This window comes from Canis lupus, chromosome 11 (assembly GCF_003254725.2).
Source record: "Canis lupus dingo isolate Sandy chromosome 11, ASM325472v2, whole genome shotgun sequence".
Lineage (NCBI taxonomy): Eukaryota > Metazoa > Chordata > Mammalia > Carnivora > Canidae > Canis > Canis lupus.
In genome coordinates this window covers 4499280-4526964 of record NC_064253.1, presented here as the reverse complement: position 1 = coordinate 4526964, position 27685 = coordinate 4499280, and the positions used below count along the sequence as shown (strand labels likewise).

At 39.0% G+C, this 27685-nt stretch overlaps 1 protein-coding gene across 1 annotated transcript in view; it reads right to left on the bottom strand.

Annotated features, from left to right (window-relative positions):
- Window positions 1-27685, bottom strand: part of KCNN2 (potassium calcium-activated channel subfamily N member 2) — a 143660-nt gene that overhangs the window by 74982 nt on the left and 40993 nt on the right. Inside the window, exon 3 of the mRNA XM_025446701.3 lies at window positions 27231-27649. Within this exon, the coding sequence (XP_025302486.1) occupies window positions 27231-27649 (419 nt within the window). The remainder of the gene's footprint in view (window positions 1-27230; window positions 27650-27685) is intronic.

Sequence of the window (27685 nt, the reverse complement as noted above, 5' to 3'; positions counted from 1 at the left end):
ATCTGTGCTATAACCACTGTGCACCTTCTTTTGAAGTCAATATATAAAAGTGGCTTTTAAAAAAATCACTCACTGGAACAAAGGCTATATTTAGAGTAACTCCCCATTATCTGCAGGGGATCCATTCCAAGACCCTCAGTGGTTGCCTGAAACCTCAGATGGTATTGAACCTGGTACAAACTACATATTTTCCTATACCTACAAACCTGTGATAAAGTTGAATTTATCAATCAGGCACAGTAAGAGATGACCAACAAAATCCAATAATAACATAGAACGATTATAATGTACTATAATAAAGGTTATGTGAGGGTGTCTGGGTGGCTCAGCAGTTGAGCATCTGCCTTCGGCTCAGGTCATGATCCTGGGGTCCTGGGATCGAGTTCCCCATCAGACTCCTCACAGGGAGCCTGCTTCTCTCTCTGCCTGTGTCTCTGCCTCTCTCTCTCTCTCTGTCTCTCATGAGTAAATAAATAAAATCTTAAAAAAAAAAAATAAAGGTACGCGAACGTAGTCTGTCTGTCTGTCTCTCTCTCGCTTGGCTGTGCTCACCCTTCTTCTTGGGATGATGTGAGATGATAAAATGTCTGTGTGAGGCAATGAAGTGAAGGGAATGACACAGGCATTGTGACATGGTATTTGGCTACTAGTGACCTTCTGATAACATGTCAGGAGGAGGATCATCTGCTGCTGGACCTTGGTTGACCGCGGGTAACTGAAACCGCGGATGGTGGGGAGGGACTGCTCTACTCCCAAGGCAGACTTATCCTACCTTCACTCCAGACAGATAAGAAATCAATCTTATATTTAAAGAGCCTTTGAGAAGGCCAGGTCCTTATGTCCCTTGATAAATGATTCCAAGGTTGAATGTATCCCAACTGCCATGGTGCTCTTCCTTGCACTGAACTAACTCACCCTAACTTAATCTCAAACATTCCTACTGCAATTCAAACACACTTCCCCCTTGCAACTTCTCCAAAGACCAGCCTGCTGGGCTCTGAAATTTGAAATCCATTTCATGTCAGGGACACCTGCATCGCTTTTTTTTTTTTTTCCTTTCACATCCTAGAAATTATCTGTGCTGAATCATTACATTCATTAGGTTAAGTCCAACTGTGATTCCCTTGCTAATCTTTGCTTAACTTGCAGCATTAGAAGTCGGGTACATCAAAGGTGTTGTGGCAGCGTGTCCTTATGTGACTTGAGTGGAAAATACCTCAGTGGTGAGGCTCTAGGGACAAGCAAGTGTCACCAAGGAGATGCGCTGTCCCTGGGCCTCACTCTCAGTAAACACGACCCAGAGATTCTGGCTAAATCTATATGGGGGACCTGAATCTGCAATGCTGGTCTTACAAATCACCTCCACCTGTGTCATTAGCTAGCGACAACCAGAGTATCTGCAGTGATCACAGGAATGCAATAATAAGAATTCAGTGTTTCCGTGCATTAAGTGTCTCAAGTGCTGGGAAATAATGCACCACCAGAAAGAAGCAAATGTGTGCAATGATCTGCCTCTGTGGATTTCACCTATGCCAGTAACATAAACCAAAAAGGAGTGTGGGGATCTTAAATTTACAATGCCATATCTTTAGAATCCCTGGAATTTCTTTCAAAATATTAAAAAAAGAAATCCACCCTTGCTATCATAAAAATAATTAAAGTGAATTTGGCACACGCACCGTTACAGGGCACTCATCTGTAAAATTCATTGGTCTGTTCAGGAACATTTGGAGTTTGCCCTCCCCTGCTTCCCTAGTGCCCCTCCATCACCCTTTCGCTAAATTTTATGAACGTATAGTCCAAAGTCCCTAACGCCTGCACGGCCGATCCCTGTAAACCAGCTAGCAAGTTTGCAAAGTACAGTCATCTCCTAAGGTCAGTTGTGGTGGGTGCAAGGGCCAGCCATGCTGCTGCCATGCTGCTTACCTGTCAGGTAACCAAACACAGGCTACCTCAACTTTCTCAGACTTTCCAGCTCTAACTTGAGAAAAATCTGCATTTCCCAACCTTTTTTAACTTACCATCCCCCCTAAGGAGCCTTTTTAAAATTTAACCACCCCCATGATATTTTAATATCATTGGATACTATAGATCTGATGTGTCCTTAATGTATATTTAAAGGTTAAACATAGAGTCAAATTTGTTCACCCCTCTTCCCACCAAGAACCCATGTTTGCCCCCTCCAAGTGATATCTCCCTTATTGACAATATATTAGATAAGGTTGTCTATTTTCCAGAGTAGTTCAGTAGAGAGCTAATGCTCATTATTAGGCACCAGGCATTGCCCAGATCATTCTCTCATGGAGCTGATATCTTAGTGGTTTAACTAAGTATACCAAGCCTCTCTGAGAGGGTGAGACCTGTTATTCTTTACCATAATGTAGCACTCCACTCCACACTGCTAGACTGGGCTCCACAGTATAACCAGATCAGCGAAACTTGAGTCACATTACTAAAGATAGATCTCTAGAGCATCTACCAATAGCCTCCACCTCATCACAGAGAGCAAAGCCCAAGATCTCACTGAACTTATTAGTCCAACTCCAGTATTTTACAAATGAATAAATCAGATCCATTTTCAATGTGTATTTTCTTTTTACCTAAATTTTCAGGAAAGAGTCAGTCCACGGAGATACAGGCATATTTAGATATTGCAGGCAGGATGTCTCTGTAAAATTCTTTTTTTCTTAAGATTTTATTTATTTATTCATGAGGGACACATAAAAAGAGGCAGACATAGGCAGAGGGAGAAGCAGGCTCGATGTGGGACTCATCCCAGGACTCTGAGATCATGACCTGAGCCAAAGGGCAGATGCTCAACCACTAAGCCCCTCAGGTGTCCTCAGTAAAATTATTACAGAAATATTCACATCCTTTCTAACTTGTGAAACTCTTGTAAAGGAAAGGCAAAAGTATAATATTCAATGGTGCTCTAACTCGACAACATAATTCAAGCTTACTTAAAAAAAAACTCCTTTACGTTGCTAATTTAATGCAAAAAAAAAAGGCTGCTTGATATTTAGAAGTGTCTATGGAACAAGCTTTATTCATTTTTCTGTTCCTCCTCATTTCTGAACTTTTCAGAGAAGTTATGGAATCACAAAACCTAAAAAAGACTACAGCTCATATAGAGTCAGATACAATCATCTCATGGGCATTAACCAAAGGGAACATTACCCTCTCTTCTTTTCCCTGCAAACCAAAGTCAAGGGTTGGTTCTTCTTGACTAAGGAGAATATGAAGATCTTTGTCTTCCAGCTATTTTTAGGAAGAAACACTATTTGCTCATTTCTGCAGAGGCTAAATGAGTAGACCGAAGACTCATTCTCAAAGCATTGCAACTCTTTCTCCTTCCCATGTGAAATAAAGCAAAATGATGCCCTGAGCAGCCAAGAGGCAGAATTGATCACTTACTAGGACAATGAAAAGTGGAGGTAGCACCCAGCAGGAAGGTGACCCCCCCCACCCCCACCCCAAGGACAGGGTTGAAGCAGATGCTATCAGGAGAAAAAAAAATACAATCGAGCTCTGGAGTTTGTTTCTCTGAGCTGCCCATGAGGTGGAAGCAGTAGAGGCAGAAAGACATTGACAAGTGCTCCTGGACTGTGACAGGTCACCTAGCAGAACCCAAGTAAGTACCAATTTTCCCCACATTCCCACAACATCCCTGGGGGTATATTCACATAGGTGCCCCTAGATCAGCCATCCCCTCAAACATTTTTGAAAAGAAATGCTTTACCACTAGTTTTTCCTCTTGTACCATCAGCTGTGCTTACGAGTCAAGGCCACCTCTGGCAGAAATTGTGTGCTCCTCAGGCGGATCCAAAGCACACACTAGAAGGGCTGCTGGGTCTCTGGGAGATGCAGGAGGGAGCAAGGCGATCAGCATTTGCTGCTTTCACCCTGCCTTCTCCACACCTCCTGATCCCTGTCTGATGTCGCTGGGGGGCTGGGTATAAGCACACGGTTTTGTCTGGCTTTGAATGCCTGTCAAACCCTTCAACCCTCTGAGGTCTGAGATCTGAGCTAGGGCTGTAGCGTCGTGTCTCACCCGTCCCACCAGCAGCAAGATGGTGTAGCAAACTCCAGCACTCTCTCTAGCACATTCCCCTGGTTTGTCACCTATTTATGGAACAGTTACATGTGCCCAGCCCTGGGCTAGGCACGCTGACTCATCTACAGAGGAGTCCGCACAATGGCACCTGTCATTGTTCTGAGCTAGGACCTGAGACAGCCTCGCATGGTGCAGAGTCTCTATGTGGTTGACAGGTGGATACATGAAGCAATACAGGAGAGAGAAATGACTCTGTCTTAGAGAGCCTGTGGTCTGCGGTCTGACACAAACAGCCATCATAGTATAGTCCCAGGTGATGGTGAGGAGAGGTGCTCAGGTTGGGTAGATTCGAGATGAAAACACATGAGAAGCTCCAAAGAGAAAGAGACATAATTGCAACTTAAAATCTGTATTCAAGGGTACCTGGGTGGCTCGGTGGTTGAGCATCTATCTGCCTTTGGCTCAGGTCATGATCCCAGGTTCCTGGGACTGAGTCCCACATCGGGTTCCCTGAGGGGAACCTGCTTCTCCCCTTGCCTATGTCTCTGCCTCTCTCTGTGTCTCTCATGAATAAATAAATAAAATCTTTTTAAAAATTTGTATTCAAATGTAAATAGTTAATTGAACTACTCCAGGCATCATCACACAGAAGCTACTCCATTTTTGTGTCAAGTAAACTCTGGTGCTACTAACCAAGCTGCCAGATGATTCTCATTTCTTAGTCTAGTGAGGGCTAGTACAGGGGAGGAAGAAAGTCTCCCCAAGAAACTCAGGTTTATCCTTCTCCGACTGACTTACTTCACTCAGCATAATACCCCAGCCAGGAAAGACACTATAATTTTTATGATGCTCTGAAAGAATTTTAGCATATTTAAAAATAGAAGAAACTGGACAAGAAGGACAAGGACAGAATAGGCTTTTTCAGGAGTTGGTAAGGGCATCCTCTGAGGTTCCAAGTATGGCTCGAATGACACTTTGTATAGTTGACAGGATTTAAGAATTAAATTAATAGTTGGACAAGATAACCTTGAAAATCCCTCTCATCTTCCAAAATCCTGTGACTTGGACACAAAGATGTGTGCATTTTAGGACTGTTGGTGTAGGTCATGTAGAATTAGGAAATGTGGAACCTGGGGCACTTGGGTGGCTCAGTGGTTGAGCATCTGCCTTCAGCTCAGGTCATGATATCGGTGTCCTAGGATCGAGTCCCGCATCTGGATCCCCAGAGGGAGCCTGCTTCTCCCTCTACTATGGCTCTGCCTCTGTGTCTTTTATGAATAAATAAATAAAATCTTTTTTAAAAAGGAATGTGGAACCCTTGAGATGTGCAAGAACAAGAGTGTATTAACTCCTACCTGAATCTTCCTAATAGTTATGAATACCTGAGGTTGCAATATCTTGAGATTTTTGCAAAGTTCAAAATACTAAAAATCATAATAGTCAAGCTCCTTATTCATACCAAAACCTTGGGTAGAACAGACTAATATCTTCCATTTATTGAATTTATTGCCATTTATTCACCAAACTTATTCTCCATACATAGCTTTATGTCCTACTTCATAGGACAGATGCTCAACCACTAAGCCCCTCAGAACAAAGGTGATATATTGAGGATTCACTTAATTTCCCTTTCTTTGGGGAATGCCCGGCTGGCTAAGTAGGTGGAGCATTTGACTCTTGATCTTGGGGTGTGAGTTTGAGCCCCATGTTGGGTGGAGAGATTACTTAAAAATAAAAAATCTTTTAAAAATAAAACGTTAAAAAAATGTTCCCTTTCTTTGGGTCTTACCCTATCTCCGCCTCTTCCCATCTCTTTAGATGAAGGTGGTACCTGAGCTTGTCTTAATGACCTTATTTTCTTCTTTCAATATCTTTTGAGCATCTTCAGAACAAATCCCTTCACTGCCCCCTCTTCAACTCTTTCTTCCTGGGTTCAGCATATCTGTAGGTCCCTGTAACATTCACACAAGTTAGAGTTTCAGATTCCTCTCAGATGCCCATATATCACTCCCTCGGTACCTGGCCCACGGAAGGATCTGTAAAAAATTAATAAAAGGAAATCTGAGAATGGAGGCAGATGGCCAGGAGGGGGAGCTCTCACACCCTACACTCTTGTTCAATTGCAGCTCCTACTGCTTTACCACCAGTGGGAAAAATAAAGGTTTTTCCTTTTCCCCTAGCAACAGCCCAGCCAATGAGAGGCTGTCACAGCTCAGCCAATGAGAAGCCACCCTACTTCAAACTCCCCCCCATTACTCCCCCTTTGCTCTGTAAAAGAGAGATTCTCCCTCAGTTCCATAGATTCGCCTACCCTTTTGCAGTAGCTTACTTATCCCAGATCGTAATTCTCTGCAATTCTCAGACAAACCCATCTGCGCTGGTGAAACCACTGGCAGTTCCATTTTTAAGGTTAACATATCCATCCCTTAGTCTGGCCCTCCCCTCTAGCCTCTCTCCTGGTTTTCCTCTTCCCAGCTCCCATTACAACAGAGCTGCCGGGGTTCTCCTTCCAAAGTGCAGCCAGCGTTTGCATTACTCAGATATCCTAAAACCTTTCCAGTGTCTGTTGGAGAATTTCCAAACTGGTGGATGTAAGCAGTGGTCCAGGCTAAGGTTTCCAGAGGTATCTGAGATGCATGTTGCTAGCACAGAGACTCTGGATTAAAAAAATACCATATATCTCAGTAAGTCATTTATTTTCATTTCAATTCTCTTTGGGTCCTTCTGAGAAGTCTAAGAAAAAGCATCCATTTAGGGCTAGTAGGTCAAGATCCAGCCTTCGACACTTGCTAATATCCCTTTGTGACAAGCCTACAGGTACAGCTCAGAGCATACCTGAAGGAACAGCGTCAAATCAGAATTTAGTAATGGTGTTGGGTTGGCTGGATTTATTGAAAGCAAGTAATATAGGTTTATAAGTTCCTTCTCCAGTAAAAGTATTTTAAAAAACTAAATATCAATTTAATATGCATTCTAATAAAATAATGTAGATGATGTGAATGTCATGAAGAAGGCATTTGGGAGCAGGCCTACAGGTGAACATCCAGACCCCTTGGCCTCTTGGACATCAGCCCCAAATTAGGTGATCTCCACCACAGCTCTTCATAAAGTCTTTACTGTGGACATAGCTGCTTTCTGCCCCCCTGACCATGCCCTGTACTTTCTCTTAAGTAAGAGAAAAGTACCCTTACTTACTATACCCCTTACTTACTATGCTGTTCCTGCAGTACTAGTCTACTTCACTTTGGGCCCTTCTGAAATTCCATTTATTTTAAGCCCCAAATCAAATGTTTTCTTCTCTAGGAAGTCTTCCACTAAGTCTCAACATTATGATTGAATCATCTGTGAGCTTGTCCCTCAGCTGTGGTACTTACTTTATTTTCTCTCATAATAGAGTTTGTTTCCAAATTTACCCTACAACAGCTGACTCTTGAACAACTCAGTGCTTAGGGGCACTGACCCCCCTCACCTACCTATGACTTTTGGGTCCCCCAAAACTTAACTGTTAATAGCTTACTACTGATGGAAACTTACTGGTAAGAGTCAATGAACACATATTTTATATATTATATGTATTATATACTATATTCTTACATAAACTAGGCAAAAAAATGTGTTATTAAGAAAATCATAAGAGAAAATACATTTATAGTAGTATACTGTATTTATCAAAAATATCCACATAAAAGTGAACCAGTACAGTTCAAACTATGTTATTCACAGATCAACTGTATATTGTAAATTCTTAGAGGGCAGAGACTATGCCATTTTTATATTTATGCTCCCCACAACCAAATAGGAATGCCAACATATATATTTGTAAATGACATAATGGGTAAAAATTTTCTATCTCGTCTTGTTGCCTGATCCAGAACCCATTTGTAGCTTTTTTTGTTCTTTTGATAAAATGAATACCTTCAGAAATGGCTCTTAATATACATATGGACAACTCTAACTCAAAAACAACTTATAACACACTTCTTAAGTCCCCTGAAGAGGTGAGATTTTTATTAGTCTCCTTAATTAAGCTCATAGGATTCAGGGTTTTGTTTTGTTTTTCCTTTGTGTGTGTGGAGGGGAGGAAGGAGGAGGGAACGTGTGGGCGGGGAGCTGTGTTCCAATCTAATTAGATCTGAGGACTTAGGGAAAGGACCTTAAGAATTAGCAAAACATCCAGAATTAACCACTCATTCTCTCATCTGACAATTATTGACTGATTGCTGGCTTTGCTCCAGGTTTTATGCCTGGTGCTATGTACAGAGAATCAAAGCCACCAGCCCTCCGCTGCAGGAGTCAGGCATGAATCCATTACACAGTGCTCCACGAAAATGGGGCTATGTACCCTGTTGCTTTGCTTCAGGGGACTCTCAACTGACAATTAATAAACTTATTGAACACCAGTGTTTTGCCAACTGGGTCCCAGGGACTTGTATACTTCTCTGTTTTAACTTTACTTGCCACAGTAGATGATTTATGACTTTCACCTCCTAAGATAGTATCTGGCCAATCAATAATGACCAGCCCTGAGGCTCATAAAACTATGGACACTAATGATTATAAAAGTGCTGATCATTTGCTTGTTGACATGCCAAGTGACCTTGGTAGAACTTGCTTTTCTGAACACTTACAGTCAGATTTGTACCAGTAACCTAGGAGCCCTGGATGATGGTCTGCTCTGAGACAACAGTTTAAGGCTGAGCCCAAAGTCAGTTAAAGGTTTAAACACGTCAGACTCAGGAGCTTGACCTCATCACCATAGTGGCCATGATGAATGATCTCACCCTGACTTCAAAGGATATTCACAAGGGAGTGCTCAAATTTTTAATAGATATGTGTGTGTAGATATATGTATGTGTATATGCATACCTATATACACACACATAATATATATATGTATTATACATAATACATAGCATACAAACATAACTTTATGCATAATTTAATATATAGTATATATACTATATGAGGGTATACACCTTTTTGAATGCCCAGCCATTTCTAGTCCTGAAGAGATCTGCACATACACAGGCTTTTTCTCAGTTTTTTTGGAAGCCTAAGTCATTCTCAGCCAACTCCCTAACATGGAGATGCCACCCAGAGTGGCTCAAGCTCTCTCTCTGATGGAGTCATATTTTCCCTTTGTGCCTAGTGGTCATTTTAGAAAAGACCGATGAGCACAATGGTTTTAATAGAAAACCATTGAGCAAATACCAATAAGGAGAAACTGGGAAACCTAACGGTGATTCTAAGGCAGTGCTTCCAGGCAGAACATACCAGGAAAATTCACTTAAATTTGAATAAAAGTGGGCAAATTACAGATACTTTCTTTTAAAACTTAATCTATGTTAACAAAGCTTAACCCACATGTCGGCTTTCTTTCTCTTCTTTTTTAATGTTTCACCTAAGTATGTTGGTTCACTAGTAACCATAACTCAGGATCTCCTCCTTTCCAACAATCTATAAAAAGGAAATATAATATATGCTTAAATCAAGAACATCCAGGGCTATGTGCAAAACAGATTGGAAGGTGGTTAAGACAACTTAAGGCTGTACTGGAAAGGTACAGAAGTCTTCAGCATTCAAAAAATGAACTTGTTTTGGGAAAGACATGTGATGCAATTTTAAGTCACATCCCACCTGTCTTAAATATGAAAAATGTATCCATCCAAAACGTTGGGGAAGGAAAGGGGAATATTATTTCTACGTTGCTTGAAAACTGCAATGAAACAACAGTCCTCTGAGGCCAGAGCAGCCTCAGCTGAAAGGAGATGAATCTACAGGCACTATGAAGGATCAAATGGAGTGAGGAAGGGAGGAGGAGGGGTGGTGATGTGACGATCATATGAAATTCTTACCAGGCAACAATGCCACTGAAGTTTTTGGATCATCTATAAAAAATGTTGTGTGAGCAATTTCTTAATATAAAATGTTGCCACAATCATGACATTGTTCCAGATGTCTGGTACCTTTGCTAAATTACAGCTTCCTCCTTTCCACTCTTCTGAAGGATAAGCATTATGTTGATGGAAATGGCAGCAATGCTTACAAGACATAGCAAGCAAACCTCATGAAAGGACAGTAAAGATGCATCTAAGAAAATCAAATGGGAATTATTTTAATGTCTTGCTGGTCAATTCCTCCCATGTTAAGCAACATAAACTAATTTGATAGGAACCATACTGAATTCAGAAGCAGAGACCATAGGACCAAGACAATTGTGGTATTTTATGATGCTATTTCATTACATAACAGACATAAAGGCTGTTTCACCTTGAAAGTGCCAAGACTAAGCAGCATGGAGTCACTGCTTTACCCACAGCTCAGCGTACATGTTGTGGAGAACAACACTGCAAAGAAGACTTTAGATTATTTTCCTGGTCAAAGGAAAGTCGTTCTGCCAATGTTCAATGACTTTTGAAAGCTTTGGTTCTAAATCCATCCTAAGATCTGCTCCTCTACCACTTCCAGATTAGATTTCTTAGTGACTTAGTGTTCCTACTGATGTTACCCAAGTCAGTGAAGTCAGAACCAAGAGTCCTCCAATAGGTCAGGGCCCTTCTTCCATATCTTGCTGCATTAGCTTTAGGTGGATAGAGGAGGTAGTCCTTATTTAACATATATGAAAAATGAGTTCTACTGGGTTCTAGATAGAGCTACTCCATATAGCTTAGGTCACATGTTATGTTAACATCCATATGACACTCATGCCTATCACTTGAGCCAATGTCAATGTTTCTTCCTTGGTCACCCCAGTACTTTAATATTTAGTCATTAAATATATTATAACGGCTGATAAAAAAACCCTCCTCATTTAAGCTATGACAAATAGAAATTCATCGCCTGAACCTCACAGTAAAATTAGAATTTAAGTAAAACTGGATGAAGGGCCATGAAATAAACTCTAATGTTATCTTTCAAATAACCCACTTGGAAACCCCTGCACTGCTGTAGGGATATCTTACTTGAGATATGACTGTATGAGGAATTAAACCTGATGAAGCTCATGATGCTCTTTTTCAGAAGGCTGTCTTTGGGATTCTCTGAAGTTCTTCAGACCATGTTCAGCAGCACTTGCTGTGTGCATTTCCAGCAAGAGCAATGTTAGGTTACATATTACTATTAATGAGACTTTCAGGAAGTACCCATGGCACTAAATACACTGTGGGACTCAATGGACTGAGTTAAGTGACAAGGAGACAACAACAGTAATTTTAGAATAGTAGGTTTTGAGAAGGAAAAGATGGAATGCTACCTTAGGTGTGCTCATGTCATCTGCATTTTTCTCTGCACTGCTCTATCACTAATGTCACTTCAGGATGGGGTTCCCTCTGTCCTCCCTTTGCAAATCCTGGTTAGTGACTATAACACACAGATGCTGAAAGCCCACAAAGCAAAACACAAGATAAAAGACTGAAAAATTCTGTCAGGAGTCTATGTGCTCCAACAGAGTAAATAAAAATACTGAACACTGAAAAGGGTTTCAAGCAGTGCCGTATCATGCCTGTTACATTTCTGCGAGGTCTTCTGCCTGTCAGTTTAGCATATTATGAAGATTTCAGATTTCCAAGACCAATGTGCCTGCAGTCTTCAAAAATTAAGCAAGTAGCCAAAGCACTAAGGCAAGAAAAAGAAATAAAAGGCATGAAATTGGAAAGGGAGAAGTAAAACTGCCACTATTTGCAGACCACAGACAGAAACCCTGAAGTCTCCATCAGAAAAAATGTTAGAACTAATAAATGAATTCAGTAAAGTAGCAGGACATAAAATCAATAAACAAAAATCTGTGGCATTTCTGTATACTAACAATAAGCTGTCAGAAAAAGAAATTAAGAAAGCAATCCCAATTATAATCACATAAAAAAGAATAAAATACTGAGGAATAAATTTAAGCACAGGGATGAAAGGCTTGTACACTGACAACTTTAAAAAACTGATGAAAGAAAGTCAAGACACAAATAAATGGAAAGACATACCATGCTATGAACTGGAAGAATCAATATCATTAAAATGTCTATCCAGCTCAAAGCAATCCACAGAGTCAATGCAATCCCCACTAAAATTCCAATGGCATTTTTCAGAGAACTGAAACAAATTATTATAAAATGTGTATGGAACCACAAAAATTCCCAAGTAGCCAAATCAATCTTGAGAAAGAAGAACAAAGCTGGAGGTATCAGGCTTCCTGATGTCAAACTACACTATAGTTATATTAAAACAGTAAGTTTTGGGCATAAAAACAGACACTAAGATCAATGAAACAAAATTGAGAGCACAGAAATAAACCTGCACATATATGGACAATTAATTTATGACAAAGGGCCAAGAACATACAATAGGGAAACGATAGTATGTTTAACAAATGGTACTGGGAAAACTGGACAACTGCATGCAAAGAAATGAAATGGATCACCACCTTATACCATACACAAAAATGAACTCAAAAAAGATTAAAGACTTAAATGTAAGACCTGATAACATTAAATTCCTAGAAAACAAAAGCAGTAAGCTGCTTGACATGTATCTTAGTGATATGTTTGTGGATCTGACTCCAAAAGCAAGGAAGACAAAAGCAATAATAAACAAATGGGACTGCATCAAACTAAAAACCTTCAGTACATTGAGGAAAAACGTCATCAAGATGAAAAGACAACCTACTGTATGGGAGAAGATACTTATAAATCATATATCCAAGAAAATGTTAACATCTAAAATATATAAAGAACTCATACAACTCAATAACTTAAAAAAAAAAAACCCTGATTAAAAAGTGGGCAGAGGGCAGCCCAGGTGGCTCAGTGGTTTAGCGCTGCCTTCAGCCCATGGTGTGATCCTGGAGACCCAGGATCGAGTCCCACGTCAAGCTCCCTGCATGGAGCCTGCTTCTCCTTCTGCCTGTGTCTCTGCCTCTCTGTGTCTCTCATGAGTAAATAAATAAAATCTTAAAAAAAAAGTGGGCAGAGATGTGAATAGACATATTTTCCAAAGAAGACATACAGATGGCCAACAAACACATAAAAAGGTGTTCAACTTCCTTAATCATTAGAGGAATGCAAATCAAAAAGCACAATGATATCACAAAGATGTCATTTCCCATCATTAGAATGACTACCAAAAATATAAGAAATAAATGTCAGAGAGCATGTGGAGAGAAGGGAACCCCAATGCACTGTTGGGAGGAATGTAAATTGGTGTAGTCATTCTGGAAAACAATACGGAAATTCCTTAAAAAATAAAGAATGGATCTCCCATATGATGCAGCTTTAGGGTCTTTATTCGAAGAGCATGAAAACACTAATTTGAAAAGATATATGCACTTTTATATTCACTGCAGCATTATTTACAATAGTCAAAATATGAAAACAACCTAAGTATTCATCAACAGATGAATGGATAAAGAAGGTGTGGTATATACATATGCAATGGAATTTTACTCAGCCATAAACAGGAATGAAATCTTGCCATGTGCAACCACATGGATGAGCCTTGAAGGTATTATGCTAGGTAATGGAGAAAGACAAATACCATACGACTTCACTAATATGTGGAATCTTGAAAAAACAAATGAGCTAACAACAACAACAACAACAACAACAAAATACAAAAACAAACTCAAACACAGAACAGATCGGCAGTTACCAGAGGGGAAGGGGATTGTGGAGTGGGTGATATGAGTGAAGGGGGTCAACTGTACAGTGACAAATGGTAACTAGACTTTTGGTGGTGATCACTGTGTAATGCACAGTTGTCTAATTATAATGTTGCATATCTCAAACTTATGTAATGTTACATACCAATGTTGACTAAAAGAAAAAAAATTCAGCAAGTGCTATTTTTGCCCCAGCTTCAAAGAAATTTTAAATTAACACAGAGTTGCTCATTAAGCTTTGTTAACTTACTAAATAGTAAAACTCTAATTGCTTTCAAATGAACCAGTTTCTAGAAGATACTAAAATCAAGACATTAGAATTTTTTCCCCATTTAAGATACATTATTCCCATGGGAAGTATTCTTTACGTCTCTTGGAGAGTTAAACTCATGACATGAAGTCACTCATGAAGCATTAGTAGTCAGCCCTCTATTGTTCTGATGGGCACACATCTGTGCAGAAACACTCACCTCGCAAGTCCTCATGGAGTGATAGTAATTGTCACTGCTCTTGATCTGATAGAACTAGAAGACTCGTAAGATGTTACAAGACCCATGCATTAAAGGGTTCTGGGCCCGCTGGGATCAAGATGTTACTAGACATGGTCTTTATCCTTGCAGTTTGATTCAAGCAGGGCTTTGTATCCTCATTGGTACAGCGTGGAGAATACCCTAGGCATTCAATACTTTGACACTGGAGAAAATTCATCCCCTCACCTAGCCAGGATCAGATGAAAGTTTGGAGCATGTTATGCTAGTGACCCAGGACGTCAATAGTCTTCCTGTTCTTCTTCAAGACCACACCAACCTGCCTATCATGGCACCTGCATCCTATCTACCATACAACTGCATACCTATCCAGAACACCTGCCCCATCACTATATGTGCCAATGACAGGATTCCAGAGGACACAGTAGGTGAACGGTAGATGAGAAGAGGAAGAAAAGCTATCAGTCCATAAAAAACGAAGAATCTTTAAACAGGAATACAAAACCTGACAGACTCTCAATTCACAGGGACATCCTGAGCTTCTTAGAACCGAAAGAACCAAAGCAGGACTGCCTGGGTGGCTTAGTGGTTGAGCATCTGCCTTTGGCTTAGGGAGTGATCCTGGGTCCTGAGATCAAGTCCCACATCAGGCTCCCCTCGAGGAGCCTGTGTCTGCACCTCTATCTCTCATGAATAAATAAATAAAATTTTTACAAAAAAAAAAAAAAAAAAAGAACCAAGGCAAAAATGCCTTACCATCCACTAGAAAGCCCAGTAGGCAAACGAGAAAAATAACAGTACTAAATCTAAGAATACTCGTTCCTTTTCAGAAAATACACCCAGTAAGCCAGATTTCTAAGGGCTGGCCATCACTAAGCCAGATTAAAATTACTGACCAAAGCTGATCTTTCTGTATTGGATGTTTTGTTTTGTGATGCTTTCTGGGACAAAAGCATAAAATTACCTCCAAATAATAATAAGTGGAGATTCAGGATGATTCTCCATAAATACCTAACCCAGCTTTGGTTTTGTTAAAAACAGAGAGCTTATGATCACTAAAATGCCCAATCACATGAAATATTAGGAACCTTTTACCTAAGTCAGGAAAGTTATTAAATTTAACTTTTCACTCTGATCACTGCCAAAAGGTATTTTCTTCCAATCCAGCTTGATCTGAATACTTTGTGCCTTACTTCGTGGCTTTCATATTTACAGACCAGACCATGATTCTTACATGAAGGTTTCATAAGAAGTTCTAAAGCCCTGACACTAGATATCACAAAGTCTGCAAAAATTTATTTTTAAATTGTATCCTCGTCTGTTAGACTATTCAGTACAATTCTGTTAAGCTAAAATGGCACTCCTTACATAACACAGAAAGCTTTTAGAATATTAAATCTATGATGAACAATAGATATTAGGAGTGGCTACTCGAAAATCTCTTGGCTCCTGAGCCAATGTGGAAAACTGAATGTCAGATATCAATTGCCACTTCCCTGTGAGTTGTACTATGATATCCTGTCACTCTGATACAAAGCACACTATGAAGAAAATCAATCAATGGTCATCAGGTCAGGCAGCCCATGGCTAGAGCATCACTCTTCCAAAGACATGACACCAGACTGTCATAGAATTCAGTGAGGTCACATAAAGGGGCAGGAGGAGGAGCTTGGTTTTTAACAATCTTTAGCTGTATCTCTAAAATGGGGTCACACCTGTCACAGACATTTACCCTTGGTCATGAAGATACCTGTAGATCATTTAAAACAAATTACTGCCTAAATTGGGAAGAAAATAAAAGAATTTTAAATATCCCCATTAGAAGCAAGTCAAGAACCTAAGGATTAAAGTGATAGATGCTCTCTGGACTTCCGTTTTCACAGTGACTACCATCATCACAGTGATGCAAGACCTGGACAGATATTTTTCAATTCAGGTTGAATAAACAATGTGCCTTGTTCTTTCCTCACTTTCCTGTAACTAGCAAATGGTAGATACCAGAAACACAAGGCTTTGGGGTAGCAAAAGGCAGCAAGGAGAAGCATACAAAAGCAGAAAAACTTAACAAGGGAGTGTAGCCTTTTCAAAGAGTTCACCATAGCTCCCTGGGTGTGTGTAGCTGGCTTTTTATCCCTTTGGCTTTCTTTTTTTTCTTTTTTTTTTCCCCCTTTGGCTTTCAGAGGCAAAGCAAGACTGCTTTAGTGAAAGGCAAATATGCATGGCTTCAGAAAACCACAGCATTCAAAAAACACATGAATGAAAATGGAAAGACAAGCTGCAGAAAATATTTGCAAATCATACATCTGAGAAAGGCCCAGTAATCAGAATATAGAAAGTTCTTACAATGTAGTAAGACAAATGACCCAGTGTAAAAATGGGCAAACGCTTTAGATGTTTTGCTGAAGAAGGTACACAAATGGCAAATGATCACATGAATGGTGTTGGCCATCACTGGTCATTGGAGAACTGCAAGTTATCACTACAATAAGGTACTATGTTGCACTCACTAGAATGGTTATAAGATTATAGAAATAAATATATGTGTGCATGTGGAGATGACCCACAGTGTTGTCAAAGCTGTGTGATAAGAAGTGGAACCCTCACAGAGGCTTGATTTCTGGCAGGAAGGCAAGATGGTGTGGGCCACTTCTAGATGTCTCCCTAAGAAAAATAAAACCTGTCTTTCAGAGACTTCTGTGCACAAGTTCACAGTGAGTCTAGCCATCACAGCCTCCAAGCAGGAAACCTTCTAAAAGTATATCAACTGGTGAATGAGTGGACAAAGTGTGGCATATCCTTATAATGAAATACTACTTGTCAATATAAAGCAAACTCAATGCAATGACAGGAATGAACATCAAAATCTTTAAGCAAGATCAAAGAAAACACTACATATTATCTGATTCCATATCTATAAAATGCTCAGAAAAGCAAGTCTATGGAGACACACAATATAACAGTACTTGCCTGGAACCAGAGGAGCAGAGACTTCATGCAAACGAGAACAAGGGGTCTTTTGGGGGGTGATGAAGCTTTTAAACCTCAACAGAGGTTAGGGCACTGCGTGGGTTAAACGTCTGACTTTGGCTCAGAGTATGATCCTGGAGTCTTGGGATTGAGGCTCCTGTCGGGCTCCCCACAAGGAGCCTGCTTCTCCCTCTGCCTATGTCTCTGCCTCTGTGTGTCTCTCATGAATAAATAAAATCTTAAAAACAAATAAAGGAGAATAAATAATTTAAAAAACTCAACAGAGGTGATGGTTGTATAGTTCTCAACGCTTACTAGGAAATGACTGAAATAGACACTTAAAATAGGTATAGAAGTTATATCTCAATAAAGTTGTTAAAAAAATGGAAGAATGACAAAAATCCTCTTTTCTTCTTACATTTTCACGAAAAATATGGTGAAACTCTGCATGAGGTTGGTTTTTTTTTTTTAATTCCTTTACTTATTCACCAAGCATTTCTTAAATAATGACCATGTTCTCAAAATGGCTTTGACTCTACCACCATACTAAGTTAAAGTATCTGAAGATTGGGCCTTTTCTGATTAGCCTAGGAATTTGTCAGTGATCAGACTATTAATCCATGGGCTTTTGAATCAGGGACAAAACAGGGCTGGATATGGTAGGGTGGGAGATTTCAAGGATTGCCATTCCCCTTTGTGAAGGCTAGGTATGGCTCTGCCTGGCTGGCAAGCACCAGAGAAACAGTTCATCCGGTACTTACTGGGGAGTCCAGCCAAGCATCCTATCCTGCCTGAACAACAGGAGGTGCTCTCTCCCCCATCACCAGCTCTGGGATATAATTCTAAAACCCACTTCATTTCCTAAATGGATAATCATAACATGAAGCAAGCCCATTAATATGTACTAAGGTTACAAAAGTTTAACATTATGATAGAAGGCAGATTTGTCCAAGCTCTGGAAATGCTCAAAATTTGTACATTTTATTGCTTATAAAGGCACTTTTCTTGTCACAAATTGCTTTTGTTGTTTTAATGTTATTTTGTCATAGACCACATTAAACATAAAGGATATAAATTTTAAAAAGAAAAAGGAATGTACAAAATCCTGCAGGCAAGTGGGGAAAAGTTGAATTTTCTCCAGTTGAGCCTTATACATGTTTAAGAAATATATTAATTTTCTTAAAGATAAAATAGCATGAAATGTCAGAGCATCTAGATTTAGACTTTATATTTTTTCTTTTTATCTGGCACAGTTATTCTGAAGCTCCAGCATGAGAAAGCTGCATAGGATTGCATACACACACCCAAATGTACTATGTGGATTTTCCAAAGTTAGTAGGCAATCAGGACCCATATTCTATAAAATCTGTACATCAGCATGAATGTCAGGATGGGGAGGACTATAATGAATTCACTATAAGACCTGTAAGGTTGGATTTCTGAGCTATTTTTGGCTTCATGTTTTTTGCTTGGTGTTTTGTTCTTGGGTTGGTTTGGATTTTTTGTTTTTTGTTTTGTTTTTTAGCTTGAATATAATCAATGCTGGTATTTTCAAACTGTACTTTTCAAAACAGGATCTCAAAGTATCTTGTCAACAAATATTAATTCTCATCGTTTTCTTGGGAGATTGATCCAAAAAAAAATCAAACAAACAAACCAACCAAATAAACAAAAAACAAAAACAAAAACAGAACACCAAATCATATCTATGGAGGAATGAAGAGAAAACTGAACTTGACAAAGTATTGGCTTTTTTTCCATAAGACTTTAATGATCAATTTATTTGGCAAACAGTATACTGAGCATTGATGCTTTCCAAGTCACAGATGCATGATGAATGCTTTCAAACTGTTGACTTTTATAACTTGAAAGGGCCCATTTTAAAGTTGTGACTCATTTATGAGTCCGAAAAGGCTATATCCGTATGTATGAATCAGACTCTGGAAGTCTAAGTTTATAAAGTAATACATTACCATCAACTACAAATTACAAATCCATTGATGAAATGCTTATAGTTTACTTAGCAACAGCTGAAACTTTAAGTGGTAAGAAATAATCTAATTATCCAGTACACCGTGATTAATCAAGGTATCAGCAGGATGCTTCCCCAGCATTGCAATGGCTATTTATGACTACTTTCACAACTACTGAAGAAACTCGATCCCAAGTAACATGCTTCCAATTTAAGGAAATCAACAGAAAATAAAGCATTTCTGATGGTCAAAGTTTGAAAAAGTGTAGACCTCCCAGTGAGTCTCCTAAAAATATAAAATAAAATCATGGATGGCAGATCAAGAAAGCAAGCTAACATTCGAAAACATAGCTCCCTATTTCACATTTCCCTGTGGTTGATCCTATATAAATAATTTTTTGAAATAAATAGAGCAAGTGAGATTCAGATGCCATTTATTTATTCCTCCTTGAAAAACTGGCTTATATCATATTAAAAAAAACAAAACAAAAAACAAACTAAAACTCCTTTGAAATGAGGAAGTTCAAAATTAGAATCCAGATCATTTAAACATTCTAAATAGTTTATCACCTATTAAAAACTGAAGTTGTTTTATTCAAAATCATGCTCTATAAAGAAGTCAAAAATGTCTGAGTTTAGAAGAACAGATTCACATCTGGTTACAAAAAAGTAACCAAAACAATCCTGACTTAATTTTCTAAATGTCAATAATGACCTTGCAGGAAGAAGGGTATATTCACGTTAACTTTAGTATGTACAAAAATGACAGGGTATTCAGGACCCATATGGAATGGAAAGTGGAACCCGAAATCATATATCCTTTATGAAGTGGTGCTAAAATTGGCTCTTCTCATCCTGCAAGGGCTTTCCTTATCGACTCCTTCGTTAATACTGATGTTGGAAGACATAACAAATCCTTGTGTTAAAAGCAGCTATTTTATATAAAGTTTATGTTGGATACAATTTTATTATGGGACATAATTTGACTATAATATTCCACAATATACTATTATAATAAGGGAATTTCAGCTGCATTTCAGAAATCATTTTGGCATTAAATTTCATTTCAGGCAATTAAAAAAATGCAACGTAGGAGACTATTAGTGACAATTTTCTTAATTATTTTAAAAACTTAACTAAGAAAAAAGAGAAATCTTATGTGATTAATGCAAGAAATAAAACATATTTTTAAAACATATATTTAAGACTGAATAATAGATTCTAAACACAACTAAAACTCCATTCCTCAGTTGTCTTTGATAATTTTGTCTTTGATAATTTGAAAAAATAAATACTGATTTTATAATATATATTGTTATATTATAAAAATAAATATTTCTATATAATAAATACTTATTACCTATATTTATCTATTAGTTTTGAATGGTGAAAAGAGTTTATTCTTAATCTGCCTAAAATGCAGTTTAGTTTATGAGAAGCTCTACAAAACTACTTCCATTGTTCATTTCTCCAATTTTCCCACTTGGGAAAAGAGCAAACCATTCTAAAGCCATTTTGAGAAGCCTTTTCATCTTAACTAATGCACACTAGTTAAGGCATACTTAAGCACTCTCAAAGATAAAGCAATGAGATAAATAAGAACAGCCAATTTAGGAGTATCTGGGTGGCTCAGTCAGTTAAGCACCCATCTCTTGGTTTTGGCTCAGGTCATGATTTCAGGGTTGTGAGACTGAGCCCCATGTTGGGCTCTATGTTCAATGTGGAGTCCGCTTGAGATTCTTTCCCTCTCCCTCTGCTCCTCCCCCTGACGCTCATAGGCATGCTCACTCTCTCTCTCCAAAATAAATAACATCTTAAAAAAACAACACAGTGAATTTACCTGACCATGAATGTCTTAACTAAATTAATCTTTTCTAACAACAAATAGGACCAAGCATCTGACATTTGTACATTTTTACGTTATTATTACAGATTGTTTGTGTCTGTTTCTTTCCATGGTAATACTGCCACCAAGGTCCCCAGCTCCCCACGCTTTACCCTTTCTTTCTGTCCATCCCAAACTCAGCCCCCACCTCCACATTATAAGACTTGTAGAAATCAGGAAAATAATATTGTGCAGAAAGTTAAAATGCCTTTCCATCTCTGAAACTTCAGTTACTGATATGTGCCAACTCTGGTTCCCAGATGTGGCCAAGTCAACGTTCCTTTCCTTGCCTGGATACATCCAAAGTACATACACATATAAAGTCTTCTGGGAACCCTTATAGGAGAAAAGAAAAAAAACAAAACAGAGCAAAACACTTTCCTTTGTGTAACACAGCCCCGGCCCACAGTATCCTATCCTACCCCTTTGCAAAATAGTTTCCTCAAAACCATGTCCAGTGAAGCACACACTTGCTTTGAATGCTCACCCATGCTCTTCACCAAAACAGTGAAGCCTCAAAAAGTCAAAATGGGATAATTCCCAGCTTTCAGGACCCCAAGCTATGGGGTTCAGACTTCCTGTAAAACATAAATGTTCCTGAAAGTTCTCTTGATACATCTGATTCAATGCTGTGGTCTATGTCTGCAAGACCAAAAAAAATAATTTTAACAGCATCAGGTCATACTTTATGGGTTGTTTTATAAGAAAGTGTTCTTTCCAGGCTTGAGATCCACCTCAACATAAAGCCAAAACAAAACCAGAGAGAGAAGGGACACTGGTCTGGGGCAGCCTCCACAACAAATGTAGGCTATAGACATAATGTCATATACTTGCCACTCAGCTTCTTCCTGCCTTCCACAGAAGAGGGGGTTAGGGGTAGGAGAAGGGAAGGAGAGAAATAAAACAAAAAAGGAGTTTTTATTTCTTACAGGTAAATCAAAAGTACATGATCTGTCAGGAAAAGTAATACCACCAGGAAGAGAAACATCCTACAGGATGTCCTCCTCATCAGTACACAACATTTTTTCAGAAACCTCTAAATGTGCTATGCTCTGTGGAAGGAGAGGGATAGGTCTGTGAAACAAACTTCTCCCAAGAGCCATGTGCTTCTCTCTCTCTCAAAAGCTCCCTCTTTTAACCATTTTCTTAAAAAGATTTATTTATTTATTTATTTGAGAGAGAGAGAGAGAGAGTGCACACATGATGAGGGGAGGGGAAAGGGAGAGAGAATCTTAAGCAGACTCCAAGCCAAGTATGGAGTCCAATGCAGGGCTTGCTTGATCCCAGGACCCTAAGATCATGACCTGTGCCAAAATCAAAAGTCAGCTGCTTACCCAATTGAGGCACTCAGGTGTCCTAAAAGCTTCCTCCTTATAAAAAATATTGCTAAACTTGTTCTAATTTACTAAGAAGAGAATTTCTATGAAGGTATGAATCCTCCTTTAATATGGAGAGAATAGTGGGGTTCATTCAAATCCAAATCCCAAACCAAAGAAATAGGAAAGCTGTGTTGTATGAAGTACTGCAAATTTAACAAGAAGGAAAGAAGGAAGGAAGGAAGGAAGGAAGGAAGGAAGGAAGGAAGGAAGGAAGGAAGGAAGGAAGGAAGGAAGGAAAGAAGGAAGGAAGGAAGGAAGGAAAACATTTAAGGAAGGGTAAGATGTGAATGACATCTATCAAAATCAACTTTGTAAAAAATAGGGCTAATTTCTTTTATTCTTTGTATCTTACAAGTTACTATCTGGAGATTTTGTGCAGCAAAATGGGAAATCAAATGAAAAACAAAGTGTAGAAAATCTACTATCACAACACTGGTTAATGATTTTATTTTCTTTTGCACATTTGTACAATTAGGAAATGTTACCTTTGGAAGAGGAAAGCCTATCGATCCATTTAGTTTGCAATGAAGCAATTAAGACAAAAAGAAGTGAGCTGGTTGGCCTGAAGGCACACAGCCCCTCCACTGCACCAGTGGAATGAAATCCCAGTGTCCCAGTCCACAGTCTGTTCTCCCTCCCTACCCTGCCATGCCACAGTATGTTCCCATTATGTAACTGCTGGCGACAGACTCTCAGTCTTCATATGAAATGGGCAGTTTCCACTTTCTAGTGTCTTTTTTTTTTTTTTTTTTATTTATTTATGATAGTTACAGAGAGAGAGAGAGAGGCAGAGACACAGGCAGAGGGAGAAGCAGGCTCCATGCACCGGGAGCCCGACGTGGGACTCGATCCCGGGTCTCCAGGATCGCGCCCTGGGCCAAAGGCAGGCGCCAAACCGCTGCGCCACCCAGGGATCCCTCTAGTGTCTTTTTATATGAACACAGGATTGGTCTTTCACTTAACAATCTCGGCATGTTAAAAAACATACATACTTTGTGCTGCTAGGAAAGTGTGGCACAGTTTGCCTTAGGCATTCTGAATGTAGTGAAGATGGGTTCAAACAGTTAAGATGGACCACTTTTGAAAAGAAAATGTATGGGATGTACACAGTTTTGAGGCCACTTATTTCTTGCCCTTGGGGAGCAGATGCACAAGGGACCACTCATACAAATGTACATACGGTTAAACTATGCTTTTACCCCCAATGTAGTATTACCTTTAATTTTCAACTAAGAGTAGTTTTCATAAACTGGGTTTATCAACTAAGATTTTCCATATTTTTCCATATTTCCAGATTTTCCATATTCTTCAAACTTTATAGGTACATCCACTCCAGAAAATATCATAAGCCTCTAAATACCATGACAGCTAGCAAACAAAGCCCTACCATAAGGAGTCTACTTTTGTTTGAAAAGAAAACTTTAATCCTTCAAATGCCACACCTATGAAGAGGTCTAAAAAAGATTGAGATACTTGATATTAAAAACTAATCACTACAGAATTTCTTATCAAATAGGCAGCAGACTTAACAAATATGCTAACCTCAGCTCCCTCCCTAAACCCCATTAAAATGACGGTAAATAATTTTAAAAGAGACAAAGAGCACAAACGCATAAGGACAGCAAGAATGAGTTGTAAGACAGTATTAAGAGAGCTCAAAAGCCAATGGACACATAATCACTGACTTACCTGACTTGAGAAAGGAGAATTCTAGACCAGGAGTGGTAAAAAATCATGAAGCAACCATACTGGAATTGAGAACCAACCCCCTATCCCGCCCAAAGACTCAGTAATCTTTGGTACCAGTACCTCTGCAATTGGAGATTGGGACAGAGCTTTAAATGTGAGGACAGCTTCATATACCAGCCACATAAAAGCAGTTAGATACCTAGATTCCCTTCTCCAGTTTTTGTAACTATAGTACCTTTTGCCAACTGGCAAAAGCCTAGAAGTTTGTTGTCTGGAGAGGCAAAACACAAGGTCAGTGGGTTGACTGCAGAGTATCAAGCATCATAGGGAGTAGGCTACTCTACTACAACTAGGAAAACAAAGGTTCACAAATTAATGGTTGAGACCTCTTCTCTGCCCTTTCAGTTCACGGTATGCTCTCACCTAGGCTTATACTCTCAAGGCAGGACAGGAGAAGCAACTTCCCATGCCTGTCAGATTGCTCAGAGGAAACAGAAAATACATCAAGATACTAAAATTGGTGTTCTGTACCCGCCACCCCCAATGATCCTGTTGGAAAGCCCACAGTTGACAGCTTTTAGATTTGCACAGAAAGTTCCACTCACTCAGCTCTTGAGTGTTTCACTGTCAAGTATGAACAGACAGTTAGGTTACCTAGCTACTCAAGGAAAGCTAGAAGCCAAAACCAACAGAAAAATGAATCTTTGGGGGAAACAGTACATATACAAAGGGAAAAAAAATCTCAAAAATTATCATTAACATCTATGAACACATAATGTGTCTAAGAACAAAAGTACAATGCTATTTTCTTCAAAGGGGGGCACTTAGGGACCAAAAATGAGACACTGGAAATTCATATACATTAAAAAGAAATTAAATTCCAACAGAAAGCATGGAAGATAAGACTAAGGTTATCTCCCACAGACAGAGCAAAGACAGAAACAGAAAAGAATATAAGAAAGAAAACAGAGAAATTATAGAACTAATACAGGAGGGCTAATATCCACACAACAAAACAGAGGAACAAAAATCATTAAATAATTCAAGAAAACTTCCAAGAACTAAAGGACATTAATTCCAAGATTGAACAGGCCCATTAAATTCCCCACAGTCCTCCAGATTAAAACAGATTCACACCAATATGCATCCTGCTGCAACTGTAGAACACTGATTCCAAATTTCCAAGGAAAAAAAGGATAAAAAAAATGAGAATAGTAACAGACTGATGGATCCTGGATGCCAAAGGAAAATAAAGCCTTCAATATTCTGAGCAAAAGTGATTTCCAATCTAGAGTTTTATATCCAGCCCCATTATCAAAGAAGCAGTAAAGAAGAATGGCCATTATCTGCAAACTCCCAAAAAAATCTCTCCCCCCCCTCCATGCTACCTTTTCTTAAAAGCCACTGGAAGATGAATTCTGCCAAAAATGAAGAAAAGGTGGAAAAAAACAGAGAAATGGGGTTCGAGAAAAAAGGTACCCAACATACAAAGATGCCAGAGGAAATCCCCAGTGTGATAGACAAGCAGGTTAGAAGTCAAAATTGGTTTTCAAGGTGAAATTGACAGACTGTTCAATATACACGGATCTGGCCAAAGAATACTGACATAATCTGGAAGAATGTAGGAAAAATAAAAAGATGTGCAGAAAGAGCAAAATGTTAATAAGATACTACACACTGTTCAATCACAAATGCGGTTCACATCGTCATGTGGATGTGAGTGTGGAATGTAGAGCATTGTTTACATAACTTCTTGGGAAGAATCTTAAAAGTAGTATTTATGTGTGAAAACAAAAACCTCAACTTTCATAAAATACTAGATGAAAAACCTAGTAGTCGTAGCAAAATAAGCAATATTATTCAGAAATATGAAGAGTAATCACCAGAAAAAAAAAAAAAAAGACTAAAAGATCTTTGAGTGGTTGCTTCTGGAAAATCAAAATGGGGAAAGGGAATTGTAGGTTTACTATTTTTGCAACAATTCTCATACGGATATTTTTTCTTCATTAAACCATCTGTGTACCTGCATACCTTTGAACCTGCAAAAGCTAAATTTAAAAAAAAAAATCCAGTGGCTACAAAGAACATCCTAATATTTAACAGTTCTATAAACTACTAAATCGGTCCTAACTGTCTATTGCTAATTTCAACTTGAATTTTCTTAACCAAGGTCACATGAGGTTCTCCCCTCATTAGGACAGAGGTCCTCCTATTTATGTAACAAATCTATTTTTGTTTGTTTGCTAAATGGCAAACAAACTAATTTTTTAGTTTGATGCTACTACTAATTAATTCAGATTCACTGGATGGCTCCTAAATTCTGAGAATGTGTGTCTAGCTCTAAACCACCAGAGCATCTCAGACAATAAAACAAATACATACCTCCCCTTCTAACTGCTGAGCTCAATAAAAAACCAAGTATTATACCTATAAGCTCCTTATCAGTAATCAGGTGGACACTGTGTTAAATAAGCACTGCAATCAACAAACCACACTGAGGTATTTCCTAAAGTTCAGACAGCCCCAATCACCACATTTCCACTAGATTTCTGTCTCAACAATAATCCATACTATGACCAAAATGAATCAGTATTACCATTCAACAGACATTTCAAATAGAAATCTCCTATAAAATTCTTAGGTCTCCAAATTTTGACACCAATTATAAAGACAGCCCTCACTGAAAACTCATCAAATCAGAAAGATAAATACATAATCAGGGCACTTGGGTGGCTCCATTGGTTCAGCGTTTGACTCTTGATTTCAGCTCAGGTCATGTTCTCAGGGTTATGAGATCAAGCCCCGAGTAGGGCTCCATGCTGGGCATGGAGCCTGCTTAAGAGTCTCTCTCTCTCTCTCTCTCTCTCTCTCTCTCTCTCTCTCTCTCCCTCTGCCTCCCCAAAATTCACTGCCCTCCTCTCGCACTCTCTCCCTCTATTAAAAAAAAAAAGAAAGAAAGAAAAAAAGAAAGAAAGACATAATCATCAAGGCATTACCGTAAGCACAAATGTTAAGTAAAGTTTTGTCAGGCTCGTTTAAAACACCAGAGAACCCAACATTTTGAAGAATGAGTCACTGCATGCCTCTGGTCTGAAATGTGTTCTTCCTCCCACTTCCAAATCACGTTCCCAGGAAAAGAAACAAACTTACCTTTCACAAGCTCGGACAGTCCATGCGGCAATTATCCATAACGAGATACTAAACACCAAGAGTACAGTTCCTGGACAGATAGTCATTAGAGTCTTCATAACAAAACGGGTATTGAAGTTTATCTTATTCAGTGCTCCGATGCTTCGAGAGGAGGCATCGGTGAAAAGTTTGCTATGTAAGAGCATGACTCTGGCGATCAGATAGAGTCTTAAGAACATCGGTATAGATAAAATAATGTCCACATCGGCGGTGGTTGTGGATGGGGCATAGGAGAAGGCAAGCCGGGCCGTCCATGTGAATGTGTAATTCCCAGGTATGGGATGGATAGCACACACCAGTATTTCCAAGCAGATGAAGAAAATACGCTCATAAGTCATGGCTATTCTCCAGTCATCTGCTCCGTTGTCCACCATGAACAACTGAAAAAATAAAGTAGAAAGTCAGCTTCAGTATGG